Below are 16,765 nucleotides of genomic sequence, written 5' to 3' on the forward strand. Positions count from 1 at the left end.
TCAGAAGCTAAAAGTAAATCATTTGTGATTTTAACGAGCGCAGTTTCAGTGCTATGATGCGGTCTGAATCCAGACTGAAACTTTTCATAGATATCATTTTGTTGCAAGAAAGAGCCCAGTTGAGCGGACACCACTTTTTCTAATATTTTAGACATAAATGGAAGATTTGAAATGGGTCTATAATTTGCTAGATTATAATGATCTAATTGTGGTTTCTTAATGAGAGGTTTTATAACTGCCAGTTTAAATGTTCTTGGAACATGACCTAGAGATAAAGACGAGTTAATAATATTGAGGAGAGGCTCTTCCACTACAGGTAACACTTCTTTCAGTAGTTTAGTTGGTATAGGATCTAATAAACATGTTGTTGTTTTAGATGAAGTGATAAGTTTATTTAACTCTTTTTGTTCTATAGTTGTAAAGCACTGTAATTGTTCTTGCGGGGTGATAATTGAAGCTGAATTATAAGGCGCGATTGAAGATTGAACGTTTACAATTGTGGTTCTGATGCTTTCTATTTTCTCAGTGAAGAAGTTCATGAAATCATTACTACTGAACTGTAACGGGATATTTTGTTCGGGTGACGTCTGTTTATTTGTTAGTTTAGCCACGGTGTTAAATAAAAACCTTGGATTATTTTGGTTGTTTTCTATTAGTTTGCGGAGGTGCTCAGCCCTGGCCGCTTTTAGGGCCTTTTTATAACGTGACATACTGTCTTTCCACGCGATTCTAAAGATCTCTAAATTAGTTTGTTTCCATTTACGCTCTAAAATACGGGTTTCTCTCTTTAAAACATGCGTAGTATTGTTATACCATGGTGCTTTATTTTTCTCTCTGACCTTTTTTAATTTAATAGGTGCAACCACATCCAATGTTCTAGAGAGAATGGTGCTCATAGTGCTAGTTAGTTCTTCTAGTTCATCTGTTTGTTTGGGTTCAGGCAGCAGCTGAGACAAATTAGATAAGCAATTTGAGAAATTATCTATGGTGGATGGAAGGATTGTTCTGCCTGGTTGATAACGCGGCGCTGCATGACATATTACAGCAGTACGTAATATGCAAGTTACCATGTAGTGATCAGTGACTTCATCACTTTGTGGAATGATATCTATATCGGTTGGATCGGTTCCATGTGATATAATTAAATCGAGTGTATGATTAAGACGATGTGTTGGTCCGATGACGTTTTGCTTGACCCCAAATGAATTTAATAAATCTGTAAACGCAGCTCCTAACGCATCATTTGGATTATCTACGTGTATGTTAAAATCTCCAACAATTAATGCTTTATCGACATTGACTTATAGGTCTGAGAGAAAATCTGCAAACTCTTTTAGGAAATCAGCGTAAGGCCCTGGCGGTCTATATACGGTAGCCAAGGCTAGAGATAATAGTGATGTTTTTCTAACATCTAAGAGCGTAACATTTAGTACAAGTACTTCAAATGAAATAAACTTATAACCCGTTTTCTGAGTAACAATTAGAATATCTCTATAAATGGTTGCAACACCTCCGCCACGACCAATCAGACGGGGCTCATGCTTATAACAGTATCCAGGAGGAGTAGACTCATTAATACCGAAATAATCATTTGGTTTAAGCCAGGTTTCAGTAAGGCAAAGTACATCGAAGCTATTATCTGTGACTATTTCATTTACAATAACTGCCTTAGGTGTGAGTGATCTAATGTTTAGAAGACCTAGCTTTAGAAATAGTTTTTGTTTACTAATAGCAACATTTTCTGTTTTAATAACAATTAGATTTTTCCTAGATCCTGCATTAGATTTGTTATTTGATCTCACTAAACGAGGAATAGACACGGTTTCTATGCAATGTTCTACACTAGTATTTATATCAGTTGAATTGGTGCAGCAGAGACTATGATTTGGACTTTTGGTTACTAGTCAAAGGGTATTTAACATTTTGGAGATGTTATCTGACAGAAGAGCCGCTCCGAATCTGCTTGGGTGTAAGCCATCAGCACGGAAAAGCCTAGGACGCTCCCAAAACAGATTCCAATTATTTACAAAGAGCAGTTTCTGCTCATTGCACCATGACATTAACCATTCATTTAGCGCAAATAATCTGCTGAACTTTTCATGCCCTAGTCGGTACGTGGGAAGCGGTCCTGACACAATGATCGTTGTTTCAGGCGATGTGCTGCGTACCGTATCGAATAGATTCCTGAAGTCTTTCTTCAGAATCTCCGTCTGGCGCAGCCTGATGTCGTTCACTCCCGCGTGCAGGACCACAGTTCCGACGTGCTCGTCATCGTTCAGGATCTCGGGAACGCGAGCAGCGATTTCAGAAACACGAGCACCAGGAAAGCAGTGACTTTGCACCTTACTTTTACCTAACGTAGCGTGTACGTGCCGAACGATGGAATCGCCGATGATCACAGCATCGTGTTCTGTTTCGCGTAGAGGGGAGAAGCGGTTTTGTGTGGATAACTCGAAAACCGGGAGGGTCGGAGAAAGTCTTGGTCTAAACCTGACTCGCGTCTTCCGCTGCGGAACCACCCAGGCTTCGTGGTGGCGTGTTGGAGCCGGAGTGAACGAGACCATGGCTGATTGCGACCGATGCTGAGGAACGCACGGAGTAGACGCGGTCGGAGTCAGCGGGTTAGTAACGTTAAACACTGATTTGTGTGCATCGGCACGTGATGTTTCAAGAGCCAAACACCGGTCTCTCAGCTCGGTCTGTCTCAATAAAAGGTTGTGGATCTGTTTCTCAACAGCTTCCAGCTCAGACTGCAGTGCGTGCAGCTCAAATGTGTCCTCACCTGCACCAAACGGTAGACTACTTACATCTGATATATTCGCCATTTTAACAGATGGACAGTGAGTTAGCAACGAAGCTACCAGTGATGCTATCAATATTAATACTAATTTATATTATAAGTTTGTTTGTTTGTAAGTGAGTGTGGAGAAGACGCGTTCAGCCGTGATCCACGGACGTAACCTTTAAGAGTATGCAGCGTTGGATCACTAATAGGCTTGAGACGCGTCTGCTCAACAGTCCGCGTTGTAACTATGAGGGGTTTTTTTTGTTTTTTTTAGTGGTAGGGGTGTAGAGTAGACGCACGATAGGCGAAAAAATAAATAAAAAATGTTTGTTTATAAATGAGTGTGGAGAAGACGCGTTCAGCCGTGATCCACGGACATAACCTTTAAGAGTATGCAGCGTTGGATCACTAATAGGCTTGAGACGCGTCTGCTCAACAGTCCGCATTGTAACTATGAGGTTTGAGCAGTAGTGCTTCTCAGTGAGGAAAAGTAGAAAATCTTCGTTGTAAGCGAGTTTAAAGAGAAAAATCAAGAATTATAAATCAAATCGATAGAGCTCCAAAAACAACAACGCATTCAGACGCGACGCATGATAATAACAGGACAAGACATTACTCACCGTGTTTGTTGAGTGATTCTTACTCACCTGAGCTTTTATGAACTCAAAGGCGCGAGCGCGCGAGAGAAAATAAATAAATAAAAATAGCTGAGCGCACGGGTGCCGCTAACAGGCTAGCGAATTACCAGCGTGTTATGTTAGTAGTAACGGAAGCCAGCGATGTTGGGTAAGCTGTATTTAGTAGTAATATAAACAACTAGAAATTGTAGTAAATGATGGTTCAAAACAAGGAAATACGAGGCTAATACGAGGCTAATACGGAGCTTACAGCACCACAGCGAGGCAGCGAGGCAGACAGGAGCAATGTTTATAAAAAAAAAATAGTTTGTTTTAACCCTCTATGGTACGCATTATGATATCAGTGAAAAAAATAAATATTTGTTATGTTTTTCCTGCTTAAAATTTGACACTATAGCAATATCAATAAACATTATCATAATTTTTTTATTTTTTTATTAATTATAAGTTTGTTGCCTCAAGGCAACATTGTACCACAATGGACAAATTGAAACATTTGACATTTTCATGAAAAAAAAAAAATATATTTATTGAAAACATCAATTTATTTAACTAAACACTTGAACAAACAGATTTATCAAGTTTTTATTGAATTACACATTTCATATTTAATAAAAAGTAACATTTATTATCCAGCTGTTGCCCTCAGGCAAAATTGTACCATCGTGGAACGCAAGTACTACAAACCATTATATCATCAAGTTATCATATCAAAACATTAAAAAACATAAAAACATGCTGTGTCAAGGTAAAACATTTACAATCACTATAAAATTATCCTAATATGAAGGCCAGGCCTCAACAACAGCAAGATCAAACATTTGGAAGACCTCCCCGGCCGACCTAATGACCCGTGTGGGGTCCTCCAGGGGCCCGTCGGGAACCCCCCGAAATACGAGACCCTACAAGTCCCACTAACCCTCTATTTGTCCGATTGCCCACTATAGTAGACAAATGTCCCGTTGACCCTCCCTGACTTGTCCCAAGCCATGCCCCCGTCCCATGGACCCGCTATTTGTCCAATTGCCCACTATAGTGGCCAAATGTCCTGTTCACCCTGACCGGCTCCAAGCCATGCCCCTGTCCCACTAACCCATTTGTCCGATTGCCCACTATAGTAGGCACATGTCCCGTTGACCCCCCTGACCAGTCCCAAGCCACGCCCCTGTCCCACAAACCCACTATTTGTCCGATTACCCACTATAGAGGCCAAATACCCCATCGACCCCCGCTGACCACTCCCAAGCCACGCCCCTTTCCCACGAACCCACTATTTGTCCGATTACCCACTATAGTGGCCAAATGTCCCGTCGAACCATGCCAAGTTTTCAGTTTGCAAAAATACAGATACATTTAGATAATTCAAACTCTTTTCCTTACAAATAAAATATAATTGTATTCATACGTAGTATGCCTGGCATTGCCTTATGTGATTCCATTATGGTACAATGTTGCCTCGAGGCAACAAGCAGTTTTATGTAATTTCCTATGATAAATTTGATGATATATAATGTAAAGTTTTTTGAAAATACTTCTTTACTTACCAATGAAGGTGACTCTGATTTTTTGTGGCTGATTATTTGGACAGAAATTAGTGAAAAATGCCCTTTTCAGTGGAGAAAATATGGAGCCATGTGACATGTGCACGTGTGTTGAAAGAGGGAACAAAATGGACCCCTGTGGGTCATGTGACCACTCTTTTGCATTTTCTTTGGTTAGTATTTGAGTTCCCCTCCCCTTAGAGAGCATTGAACAATTACATTTTATTATGTTTTTATAAAAAAAAGCTAAGATAGACTATGTTGCCTGGAGGCAACACCGTACCATAGAGGGTTTTAAAGAAACCCTATCACTTCAGGTCGACTTTGCATCAGGACCATTTTTCCATTGTAGACTTCAAATATTAACATGCAAACGTCGGAGATAGTGGAAAAGTTGCTACGGGTAACTTGATATACAGTAGGCTACATCAACACCAAATATGTTCAAGGCAATCTCATAAGGGAAACCGTGCTTTAAGTGTCCAGAAGCTTATTTTTGTTCAACAGTAAAAAGAAAATCATACAGGTGTGGAAGAATATGAGGTGAAGTGGGAACTGGAATCCTTCAAAATGTATTGAATCAATCGCTGCAACACAAGCTCTTGGAAAAAAAGTACCTGTAAATACACAAAATACGTACCAATACGTACATATCACTGCAGTTTCCAACAGAAATGAACACTAGAGGCAGTAAAACAGAAGCACTTTTAATCGTTTTCACACACAATTACAATTACAGAGGCCGATTATGGATTAATAAAGACTTGTTTTCACGCGGCTCCTTGCACAATTATGTTATGACCTCAAAACACTTTTATCATAGTGTTTGATTTGTAAACGAATATATTTTTAAGTTTACATCATTAACCAGCTCCACATGTTTGGTTTTACTGACATACAAAGCTTGCTCGATAGCTCAGCTGGTACAGAATTGTGTTTGTGATGCGAATCCCGTGAAAGACAAGTCACAATAAAATAGCTCAAAACAAGCTAAAATGTTGTGGTTACGATTATGTGTTTATGTCACATTTGCTTTTGTTAACACTATCGGCAGGGTTTGAAATGAACTCCCACCAAGGTACCCGTATGCCGGTAAAAATTTTCTGTGTCGGGTAACGCTGTCAAATCACTAGCCAATTTGTCGTGTTATGTTTACTCACTTTGCTGGGAAGTTCTTCTAATCCATTTCTGCGCAAATACTCGTGAGTCATCCTGATATATTAAATACAGCGCATTGTGCAGAATCTGCTCATATCTGGCTTACTTGAACACACACGTCACTACACCTCAAATAACGGCATGCTTGTTCATTTACATTGAAGCAATTGCGAAGATTAAAAAACATTCGGTGAACAGAAAAGACGTTATTTTCCAACATCCAATTTTTTTTTTTTTTTTTTTTATGTTATTGTACTGTATTGATCTGTCCACCTAAAATACATTTTTGATGAAAATGATGAGGATGAAAGAGGAAGGGAGGACATGCTGGATGACAGGATTTTGTTTGAATAAGAAATTAATTTATGAATTATATATATTATATATATATATATGGTAACACTTTAGAATAATGGTCCGTAGTTAACAAGTAGCTATGCAGGAAGTAATAGGTAGTACTGCATTAACACCGAACTTAATACTATTAACTAATATGGAAGCAATATTAACTAAGCAGTAAGTAATATCTAATTTAGTACAAAGGTAGTTCCTTGGTAGGTATTTGATTATTACTGAAGAAATATATTCTCATTGAGAACTACTTGTGAACTAAGAAAGAATAACCAATTAATTACTAATCACAAAAGTAACGTCTAAAAAGTGAACAATTGTGGGTTTTTTTTTTTACTCTTAACATGGTCATAACATTTCAGAAGCTTGTGCCTCAAATGGGTTCTTTGTGGAAACCAGTTTATGAATATTATATTCCCCCAAATACATTAGCTACAGGTTGAGATTGTGACTTCTACTCTTGCCAAAAGATGGACGTATGTTTATTTCAAACTTAAACATAGAATAATACTAATAATGATAATTTGTTTACAATTTTAAATAATTAGGAAGTGATGCTGACACTCATGATTGGATTAGTTCACTATTATGAGCTCTATTGAGTGTCAGTTCAATATGTCTCCAACTCCAAAGACCTACCTTTATGTTACAGTAGCCGCCTGAGGAGGACTTCTCTTTAGGATTTGAATATAAACATTGATGTTCTCTCGTCAAAAACAATTTGCATCCTTAATGAAGAAATTGGCTGCATTTATGTTGCGATAATCGCAAAACCACATCTTCCAGTTTACAATGTTCGTTATAATATTACTAGTGCCTCACAGAAATGAATGCCTGTATGTGTCAAATATAAAATTAAATTACTTGTATTACTTGTGAAAAACATGCTAACTCCTCAGTAATTACTCAAGCGTTACCTTGTCATCCCGCAGGAACTACTAGTGATGTGGCCCATTATTTTAAAGTGAAAAACATGTTAACTCCTCACTAATTACTCAAGCGTTACCTTGTCGTCCCGCAGGAACTAGTGCAGCCTGGTCTCATTGTTAATACGCAACGTTAGGTATTAATACGTCATTTTCAAAGATAGAAAACGTACTTTTTTGTACATTTCGATATATGCTGAAACGTATAATATGGACGTATCTGCAACGTTTAAACGTAACATTATTACGATGTTACAGCTAAAAAACGTAAACTATTTACGAATATCATAAAGATAATTGTTTAATTTCCCTTTGACCATTTTATAGATTATAAATGTAAGATCTCTTAACCCTACTCCCACACCTAAACATAACTTACCCATTTTATAGACAATATTAAAAGGATAAAACGTAATGGACAGATATGTGTAACGTTAGGGAAATGGCAGTTTTATTAACAATATAGCATTAAAACATATTTTGAGCCACTAATCCTAGCAGCTACCCCAAAGTTACCCCTAAACCTAACAATTTCTAAAAACTACGTAGGCTACAATTATAAAGGAAAACAACAGACAGACACGTATAATCACAATAATTTATTTATTGAGAAAATGTCAAAACCGGTACCAAAAGTCGTTCACATGACGATGTGTCGCAGTCCTCTCTTGCAGTATATAATAGTTTTGTATGAGGTAACGTTACAGAGCAGAATTTAAATCATTAATCCATGAAAATGTTAATCCGGTTTCGGTTCGCTGTTCGCTCTGTGAAGGCGTGCGCGCTTCTCCAATTCAAATCAAGCGGGAAGGAAGTCGACCGGTAGTTGAAGCCGGCCGCGTGCCACCATCTTGTAGCAGAACTTCACCTGCTGTTAGCATCCCATTGACTCCCATTCATTTTGGCGTCACTTTGACAGCGAATAACTTCACATCTGAGGCGTTTAAAGACTCCATTTGTCCATTATTTATTTCTAAAGAAACACGACAATGTATAAAAGGCTCCATTACCTTGTAGCTTAGGTTATGGCCCCGTAGAAGCAGTTTTTGTAAAAGTAGGCTAACGATTGCGTCATAACCACGCGACTCTCTGTCGCACAGTAGAGAATTACCGTATGGACGGGAGGAGAAACTCGAGGGCAATCGGGGGGACGTGGAGGCAAAATGACAAAATAATTAATCAGAATACCTAGCACAAGTTTCTCCTGCTCCTAGCTCGTGGATACCTCCTACTCACGCTCTCCGTCTCTGCAAGATTCGGAAGGGAATGATTCAGATTTCTCATGCCACAGCCACTAGAAGACAGACGGGTTGCTCACGTCACATCTACGTCGTCAAGCTCGGTTTAAGTCTGCGCGTCAGGAACGGAAGTCCTAAAAAATCGCTGAAAATGGGCTTCACTTGCCTCAATTGAGTTCCAATGAGATGACTCTGTCCATTTCTTATACTGTCTATGATTCAAATGTAGTACACCAACTTAAACACGGCATGTCGTAATCTGTGACGAAGCATGCAAGAGCCAATGAGCGTCTGATATCACTGCCATAAAACATGTCGTAACGCTTCGGGTGCAATTGTTGAAGTTGAATTCACTACGAGCGCGGGATGCCGGGATTTGACGTTTACGGTCTCTGCTGAGAAATGGAGATGAAGATCGCTGGATAAAGGGCTGAATTTGGATCTATTTCTTGCTAACGACGTATGGATTATAAAGATTTGGATTACATCAAGCTAATAAAATTGATGTCTTTTGTGAATTTATGTTGTGTTTTATTATGGGTCTATAGGAGAAAACGCCTTTGTTTTGTGTCTCACGGTAAATAAACCAAGTATTACAAAATGGTTAAACGATTAAAGAAGGTATTTTTAAGGTTTTAAAGTGTATTCTTGTTAGCAGAAGGCATGAACAGAGTGAAATGTTATTATTTATGAGTAACGTTAAACTGTAATAAATGCGACTGAAAATGTAATTGATAAGACAATTGAATGAGTAATTAGTGAGTAGTTAACATGTTTTTCACTTTAAAATAATGGGCCACATCACTAGTAGTTCCTGCGGGATGACAAGGTAACGCTTGAGTAATTACTGAGGAGTTAGCATGTTTTTCACAAGTAATACAAGTAATTTAATTTTATATTTGACACATACAGGCATTCATTTCTGTGAGGCACTAGTAATATTATAACGAACATTGTAAACTGGAAGATGTGGTTTTGCGATTATCGCAACATAAATGCAGCCAATTTCTTCATTAAGGATGCAAATTGTTTTTGACAAGAGAACATCAATGTTTATATTCATATCCTAAAGAGAAGTCCTCCTCAGGCGGCTACTGTAACATAAAGGTAGGTCTTTGGAGTCTGAGACATATTGAACTGACACTCAATAGAGCTCATAATAGTGAACTAATCCAATCATGAGTGTCAGCATCACTTCCTAATTATTTTAAATTGTAAACAAATTATCATTATTAGTATTATTCTATGTTTAAGTTTGAAATAAACATACGTCCATCTTTTGGCAAGACTAGAAGTCACAATCTCAACCTGTAGCTAATGTATTTGGGGGAATATAATATTCATAAACTGGTTTCCACAAAGAACCCATTTGAGGCACAAGCTTCTGAAATGTTATGACCATGTTAAGAGTAAAAAAAACCCCCCACAATTGTTCACTTTTTAGACGTTACTTTTGTGATTAGTAATTAATTGGTTATTCTTTCTTAGTTCACAAGTAGTTCTCAATGAGGATATATTTCTTCAGTAATAATCAAATACCTACCAAGGAATTACCTTTGTACTAAATTAGATATTACTTACTGCTTAGTTAATATTGCTTCCATATTAGTTAATAGTATTAAGTTCGGTGTTAATGCAGTACTACCTATTACTTCCTGCATACTTGTTAACTACGGACCATTATTCTAAAGTGTTACCAATTAATTTCTTATATATATATACAGTGGGTACGGAAAATATTCAGACCCCCTTAAATTTTTCACTCTTTGTTATATTGCAGCCATTTGCTAAAATCATTTAAGTTCTTTTTTTTTTTTCTCATTATTGTACACACAGCCCCCATATTGACAGAAAAACACAGAATTGTTGACATCTGTGCACATTTATTAAAAAAGAAAAACTGAAATAGGCTATCACATGGTCCTAAGTATTCAGACCCTTTGCTCAGTATTTAGTAGAAGCACCCTTTTGATCTAATACAGCCATGAGTCTTTTTGGGAAAGATTAGGGGTGTAACGATTCATCAACTACATCGATGTATCGATGTATATTCCTACGATCCAACTGCATCGATCTGTGCTCGGCAAGTTGGCCTTCCGGACGACATATATCGATCTAACATCGTTTTAAAAGGTAATGAATCGATTGTATCGATACTAGGAAATAGCGCATTGGATTTTACCACGTTAGACTTTATATGGATGTTTTTTCTTTGCACTTTTAATGATAAAGGCGTTAAACGTTACTCGATTCAGTCTGCCTATCTGTGACGTGATCGCCATGCGTGACGCGGCAGCAGCAGCGCAAAGACAACAAGCAGCGCAAAGTCTCTCACCTCAGAAAAACGGACTTTCCTGTCCTCTCAGCCGCTATACTGCAGTAGCGCGCACTCTTCAACTGCACGCGCAAATGCGGCGGTGAGCGCTGTATCACTTCACTAAAGTGCAAAAGACATATGAGCATGCAACGTCGTAAATTAGTAAGTTAAGAAATAAAAGTAAAATACCAATTAACTACGTTATTGGTACGTCATGTGTGTTGCTATTTATTAGGAGCAATTTCCATGTTTCTTTACCAGTTCTTCTAAGTATTGTGTTTCACCATGGTATCCTAATTGTTGTTTGTTTCCATAACAAAATGCCACTTACTGGTTATTTTGTATATTTTTATATGACTGTGGTGGCTCATACCAAGATTGTATTAAAGGACAAGTTCGGTATTTTACACTTAAAGCCCTGTTTACAGATCGTATCTGATGAAATAGAACGGTTAAGATTAAAATTTGGACACATGCTGCTGTCCCGAGAATTTTAGGTTTATTTTTATCTTAAAAATAAATTTTTATCTTAACCGTTCTGTTTCATCAGATACGATCTGTAAACAGGGCTTTAAGTGTAAAATACCGAACTTGTCCTTTAACAAAAACTAGTTTGGGACTGCTATTTAATAGCTTAACCTCGAAGTGCCTACTGTTTATCAGCATTTGTCATATTCTTACAATTATAATTTTTTTTTTGTATGTTAAGTAAAGGGGGACAGAACTTGTGTGTCAACAATTTTTGTGTAAACAAATGTATTATAATAGGCTTATATAATTCCTAAAAAGGTGGGTCGCGGCTTGATGACCATGGGGAAATGTGGGTCCCATGGCCAATCTATTGGTGGGTCCCATGGCAAAACATCATTCAATGTTGTGATAATCGTAATTAATTATCACAATTACAATTTCAAGGGAATAATTGACAATTATAATTTTTTTGTCATAATCGTTCAGTCCTACTTATTAAAATAAAATGTGAATGCATTTGACATTAATTGTTGTTTACTTGTTTGTTTATATCCATAATTAATTGATACCTGATTCCCATACAATAATGTTTGGCTAAAAAGTCACTGAATCGATTTCAAGTCACTGAATCGTTTCGGATCGTATCGTTCTAAATGAACCAATATCGTCCTTGAATCGTATCGACAACCACGAATCGCGAATCGAATCGAATCGTTGTTAAAACTAATCGTTACACCCCTAGGAAAGATGCAACAAGTTTTTCACACCTGGATTTGGGTATCCTCTGCCATTCCTCCTTGCAGATCCTCTCCAGTTCTGTCAGGTTGGATGGTAAACGTTGGTGGACAGCCATTTTCAGGTCTCTCCAGAGATGCTCAATTGGGTTTAAGTCAGGGCTCTGGCTGGGCCATTCAAAAACAGTCACGGAGTTGTTGTGAAGCCACTCTTTCGTTATTTTAGCTGTGTGCTTAGGGTCATTGTCTTGTTGGAAGGTAAACCTTCGGCCCAGTCTGAGGTCCAGAGCACTCTGGAGAAGATTTTCGTCCAGGATATCCCTGTACTTGGCCGCATTCATCTTTCCCTCGATTGCAACCAGTCGTCCTGTCCCTGCAGCTGAAAAACACCCCCACAGCATGATGCTGCCACCACCATGCTTCACTGTTGAGACTGTATTGGACAGGTGATGAGCAGTGCCTGGTTTTCTCCACACATACCGCTTAGAATTAAGGCCAAAAAGTTCTATCTTGGTCTCATCAGACCAGAGAATCTTATTTATCACCATCTTGGAGTCCTTCAGGTGTGCTTTCATGTGTCTTGCACTGAGGAGAGGCTTCCGTCGGGCCACTCTGCCATAAAGCCCCGACTGGTGGATGGCTGCAGTGATGGTTGACTTACTACAACTTTCTCCCATCTCCCGACTGCATCTCTGGAGCTCAGCCACAGTGATCTTTGGGTTCTTCTTTACCTCTCTCACCAAGGCTCTTCTCCCCCGATAGCTCAGTTTGGCCGGACGGCCAGCTCTAGGAAGGGTTCTGGTCATCCCCAAACATCTTCCATTTAAGGATTATGGAGGCCACTGTGCTCTTAGGAACCATAAGTGCAGCAGAATTTTTTTGGTTTTGGTAACCTTGGCCAGATCTGTGCCTTGCCACAATTCTGTCTCTGAGCTCTTCAGGCAGTTCCTTTGACCTCATGATTCTTGAACTGTACGGTCTTATATAGACAGGTGTGTGGCTTTCCTAATCAAGTCCAATCAGTATAATCAAACACAGCTGGACTCAAATGAAGGTGTAGAACCATCTCAAGGATAATCAGAAGAAATGGACAGCACCTGAGTTAAATAAATGAGTGTCACAGCAAAGGGTCTGAATACTTAGGACCATGTGATATTTCAGTTTTTCTTTTTTAATAAATGTGCAAAAATGTCAACAATTCTGTGTATTTCTGTCAATATGGGGTGCTGTGTGTACAATAATGAGAAAAAAAAAAGAACTTAAATGATTTTAGCAAATGGCTGCAATATAACAAAGAGTGAAAAATGTAAGGGGGTCTGAATACTTTCCGTACCCACTGTATATACATAAGCTAGTTAATCTGGTTTATTTCTTTTTTACTTTGGCTAGTTCAAGTTCTGAACCGGTGAGTGAAAAAGTTAATTTCAAACCCTGACTATCCTGGTAGGTTTAGGGTTTAGTGTAGGTGTACATTATTTTAAAATGGAGCACTGAGCTTTTAGCGACACTCACCGGACATTTCAATTCAGAACTGCAGTGAAACATACAAACTCCAGTGTAATAAAACGTTGCCATATTCACGTTCATCTTTTCCAGAAAAAAAGTAAAGCCCGCGACGCAACGTATTTTGCGCTTTACAAAAATGTTGCCACATAATCCAGTTCCAGGCTGAGGACTCCAGTGGTATCAGGATAGAAGTTGCTAGAGTAATGTTTCTTCACAAGGGAGTGTAACTATGTACTGAAGCTTCATTAAATGTCCACGTGACAATGCATTTAGGGTTCAATAGCACTCAAAGAACGTATTTGATCTTGCCCTTCAGATGACTGGGCAGCCACACAGAGCGAAGCAGAGAGCCAATGCTAAAGAGATGACCTAGATGCTAAAAAAAGCAAAGGTGCTCGTCGACTGTCAGTCTGGATTTTATGCTCAGTTAGATAGTGCTTTGAGACTTGACGCTGATTTGTAGGGCTTTGCAATGCCATGAAAGTTTTAGTCCATTATGTTAATAGAGAGTTACAAATGTACCTCAGGCAATGCAGTTAATTGCCATCATGACAATTTTAACATTAGCATCCCTTGGGCTAATTTAACTTCTCATGCTTTGGATTATTGAGCTAATGCAGTTGAGGATCACACACACACACAATGCTTTAAATTATGAGTTTTTTTAAAAGAAACATCTCTGATTATTGATGTGGGAAACTAATTTAGTAGAAGCAGAAAAGTTGGACGCGTGCATTTAGCGACTGGCAGAATGGAAGCTTTTCTCATTTATTCATTTGAAATGCATAAACCACTGCTACTAGCTTCCTCGCTCATTTGCAATGGAGATGGTGCATGCCTTTAGAAAGGCCTTAGCTCACTTCACCCTTGTCACAGATTTGGCTCCAGTAACCAGGTCCAGGGTTCCCTCCTGCAGCACATGTTTTCACAATGCCAAGAAAATGAAATCAACATGCAGTGTATATTCATAGCATATCAGAGGTGTCGGGTTATAAAGGCTGATGTTCGACTGGACGTGTTACTCGACTGGACTGGACGACAGTTAACCAGAGGCCACTGCCATTTTAGAAGTTCGATCAACTTTACATGCATAGTGTGTGCTCATTTAAACTTTAATATGGTAATTCACCCCAAAATTATGTCATAATATATTCTAAAACCCACAAACATTTTAGAAATCACAAACATTGGAAAAACGTGACTACCTATATTTTTGAAAACTCCAAAAACCTTCCTATCAATACAATTCACTGCAATTTCCAGCTGAAAAGAACACTAGTGGCAGCAAAACAAGGCATTCATTGTTACACAAATTATGATTATGGGGCATATTATCAATGTATTACTTTTTTGACATAGTATTGTTCCTTTGCAATAGGCCTAATATGACCTCAAAACACTTTTACCACAGTGCATGATTTGTAAACTAATACATTGTGATGTTTGCATCACATGACCAGCTCCATGTTTCTGATGTAGTAAACTTGCTCAGTCGCTCACCTGATACAGCTGTGCACTCGTGATGTGAAGAGCTTGAGTATGAGTCCAATGAAACACCAATCCCAATAAAAGAGCTCAAAGACTTCTAGAAGAAGCTCAAATACATGGTTGTCAGCAAATGAGTTTGTATCTTGCTTTAGTTCTCTCTTGCTTTAGTTTAGTTCTCTTGCTTAATCCACTTCTCTACCGAAACACTTAAAATCTCATTATCTTGCTTGTGTGGCAATTAGAGGTATCACAGCAGCTCTTAAATTTCTAGATTACTGATTCCAAAAAGGTAACGACTACGCCAGTTTGTGACCGGAGCGGTATTGTTTTTTAGTATAACCAAATCCAGATAGCACGGACTACGCCACCTTGGGAATTGCACCCAAGGAAATATTAAAGGAACCCAGGTTCGGTGGTGCAGAGAAAAGACAGAGTCGTATCATCAAATAAACAAATACTTTTTATTTGTGAGGAAAATATTCTACTGGCATCATTTATTCATAGTGTAAATCACTGACAAGTTTATTATAATAGGATATATCAATCGTTAAAAGAGCATTCCTCTCAACATGGCTGATTCAAACACTGAATCACATTAAACAAAACATCACAACAGAAATTAATGGAGCGTCCCCACAAAATAAAAACAGAAAATAATAAATACAGAAAGAATATACAAGGCTAAAATTTACTTTAGGGGTGGCAAGCTAGCTGTAAACGATTGTGCTCTCAACCATTTATGTGTGCACGGCAAACCAAATAGGAAGAGGTGCTCGAACCCTAGTACTCCAACCTCACAACAAATGTGTTCACCCAGGTGACTAGCCTCCCCCTCGGTACACTCAGCCTTGACTCAAACCAAAAGAAAAAAAGAAAGATTAGTGGGTGCGATACAAATACAAACATCACAATCACATCAGACACAAATATGATGGACCAGATCAGTTGGTGCACGGATAATGATCTGTCCTACCTCGTAGAGGACCCCGAAATACTCAACAAGGATTAGATAGACACTACGCGCTGATATACAATTACACCACACAGCCACTATGGCCCAAATCACACTGGTCAAACCAACATCATTAAAAAAATAACAAAATAACCCAAACCATCAAAATGAAAGCAAAACAAAACACAGAAACTGATATCTAGTCACAAAAAAACAAAGGAAATAACCTAATCATGAAAAACAGCAGCACGACCTGAGTTAACCGTCACGTGGTACGCGAGACTGCAAAACAAAACATAACAGACAATGATTTACTCCAATCAAAAGATACAAAACATTCACTAAAGCATACATACCACACGAGAATCACACATGTCACGAGGTCAGGATGCACTCGCAAATGTTCTCAACATTCCATGAGCGCTTGACGCAACTCCCAGGGAACACCGCCGAGACGGCTACAGCCATCACTTCAAAAGGTAAAAACACTCTAAGCACTGTTAAAACCACACAAAACTGTACATAACCTCCGTCACTTACCTCGGCTAACATGACACCAGTAACGAGAAGAGGGGCGGGTATGACAAAGCTTACGTGTTAGGGCTTCCTGTTTACACACTTAAATACACCGGCCCTAATTACCTCATCCACCCATTACCA

At 38.6% G+C, this 16,765-nt stretch overlaps 1 protein-coding gene across 2 annotated transcripts in view; it reads right to left on the reverse strand.

Moving 5' to 3' along the window:
* Positions 1–748: 748 nt before the first annotated feature.
* LOC309484191 (uncharacterized protein) overlaps positions 749–16,765 on the reverse strand; it is a 255,358-nt gene continuing 239,341 nt past the window's right edge. The window contains exons 1-2 of one of the 2 annotated variants that reach the window (XR_014200733.1): positions 1,737–3,499; positions 749–1,683 (exon numbers count right to left, since the gene is read on the reverse strand). Coding sequence is in view for 1 of the 2 variants with exons in the window: in XM_082150467.1 (XP_082006593.1) it covers positions 1,905–2,825 (921 nt within the window). In the remaining variant the exon portion in view is untranslated. Of the gene's footprint in view, positions 3,500–16,765 lie in introns of those variants that run through there. The other variant, XM_082150467.1, reaches the window with a different exon arrangement.

Source organism: Leuciscus leuciscus (genome assembly GCF_965113295.1).
Source record: "Leuciscus leuciscus genome assembly, chromosome: 20".
Lineage (NCBI taxonomy): Eukaryota > Metazoa > Chordata > Actinopteri > Cypriniformes > Leuciscidae > Leuciscus > Leuciscus leuciscus.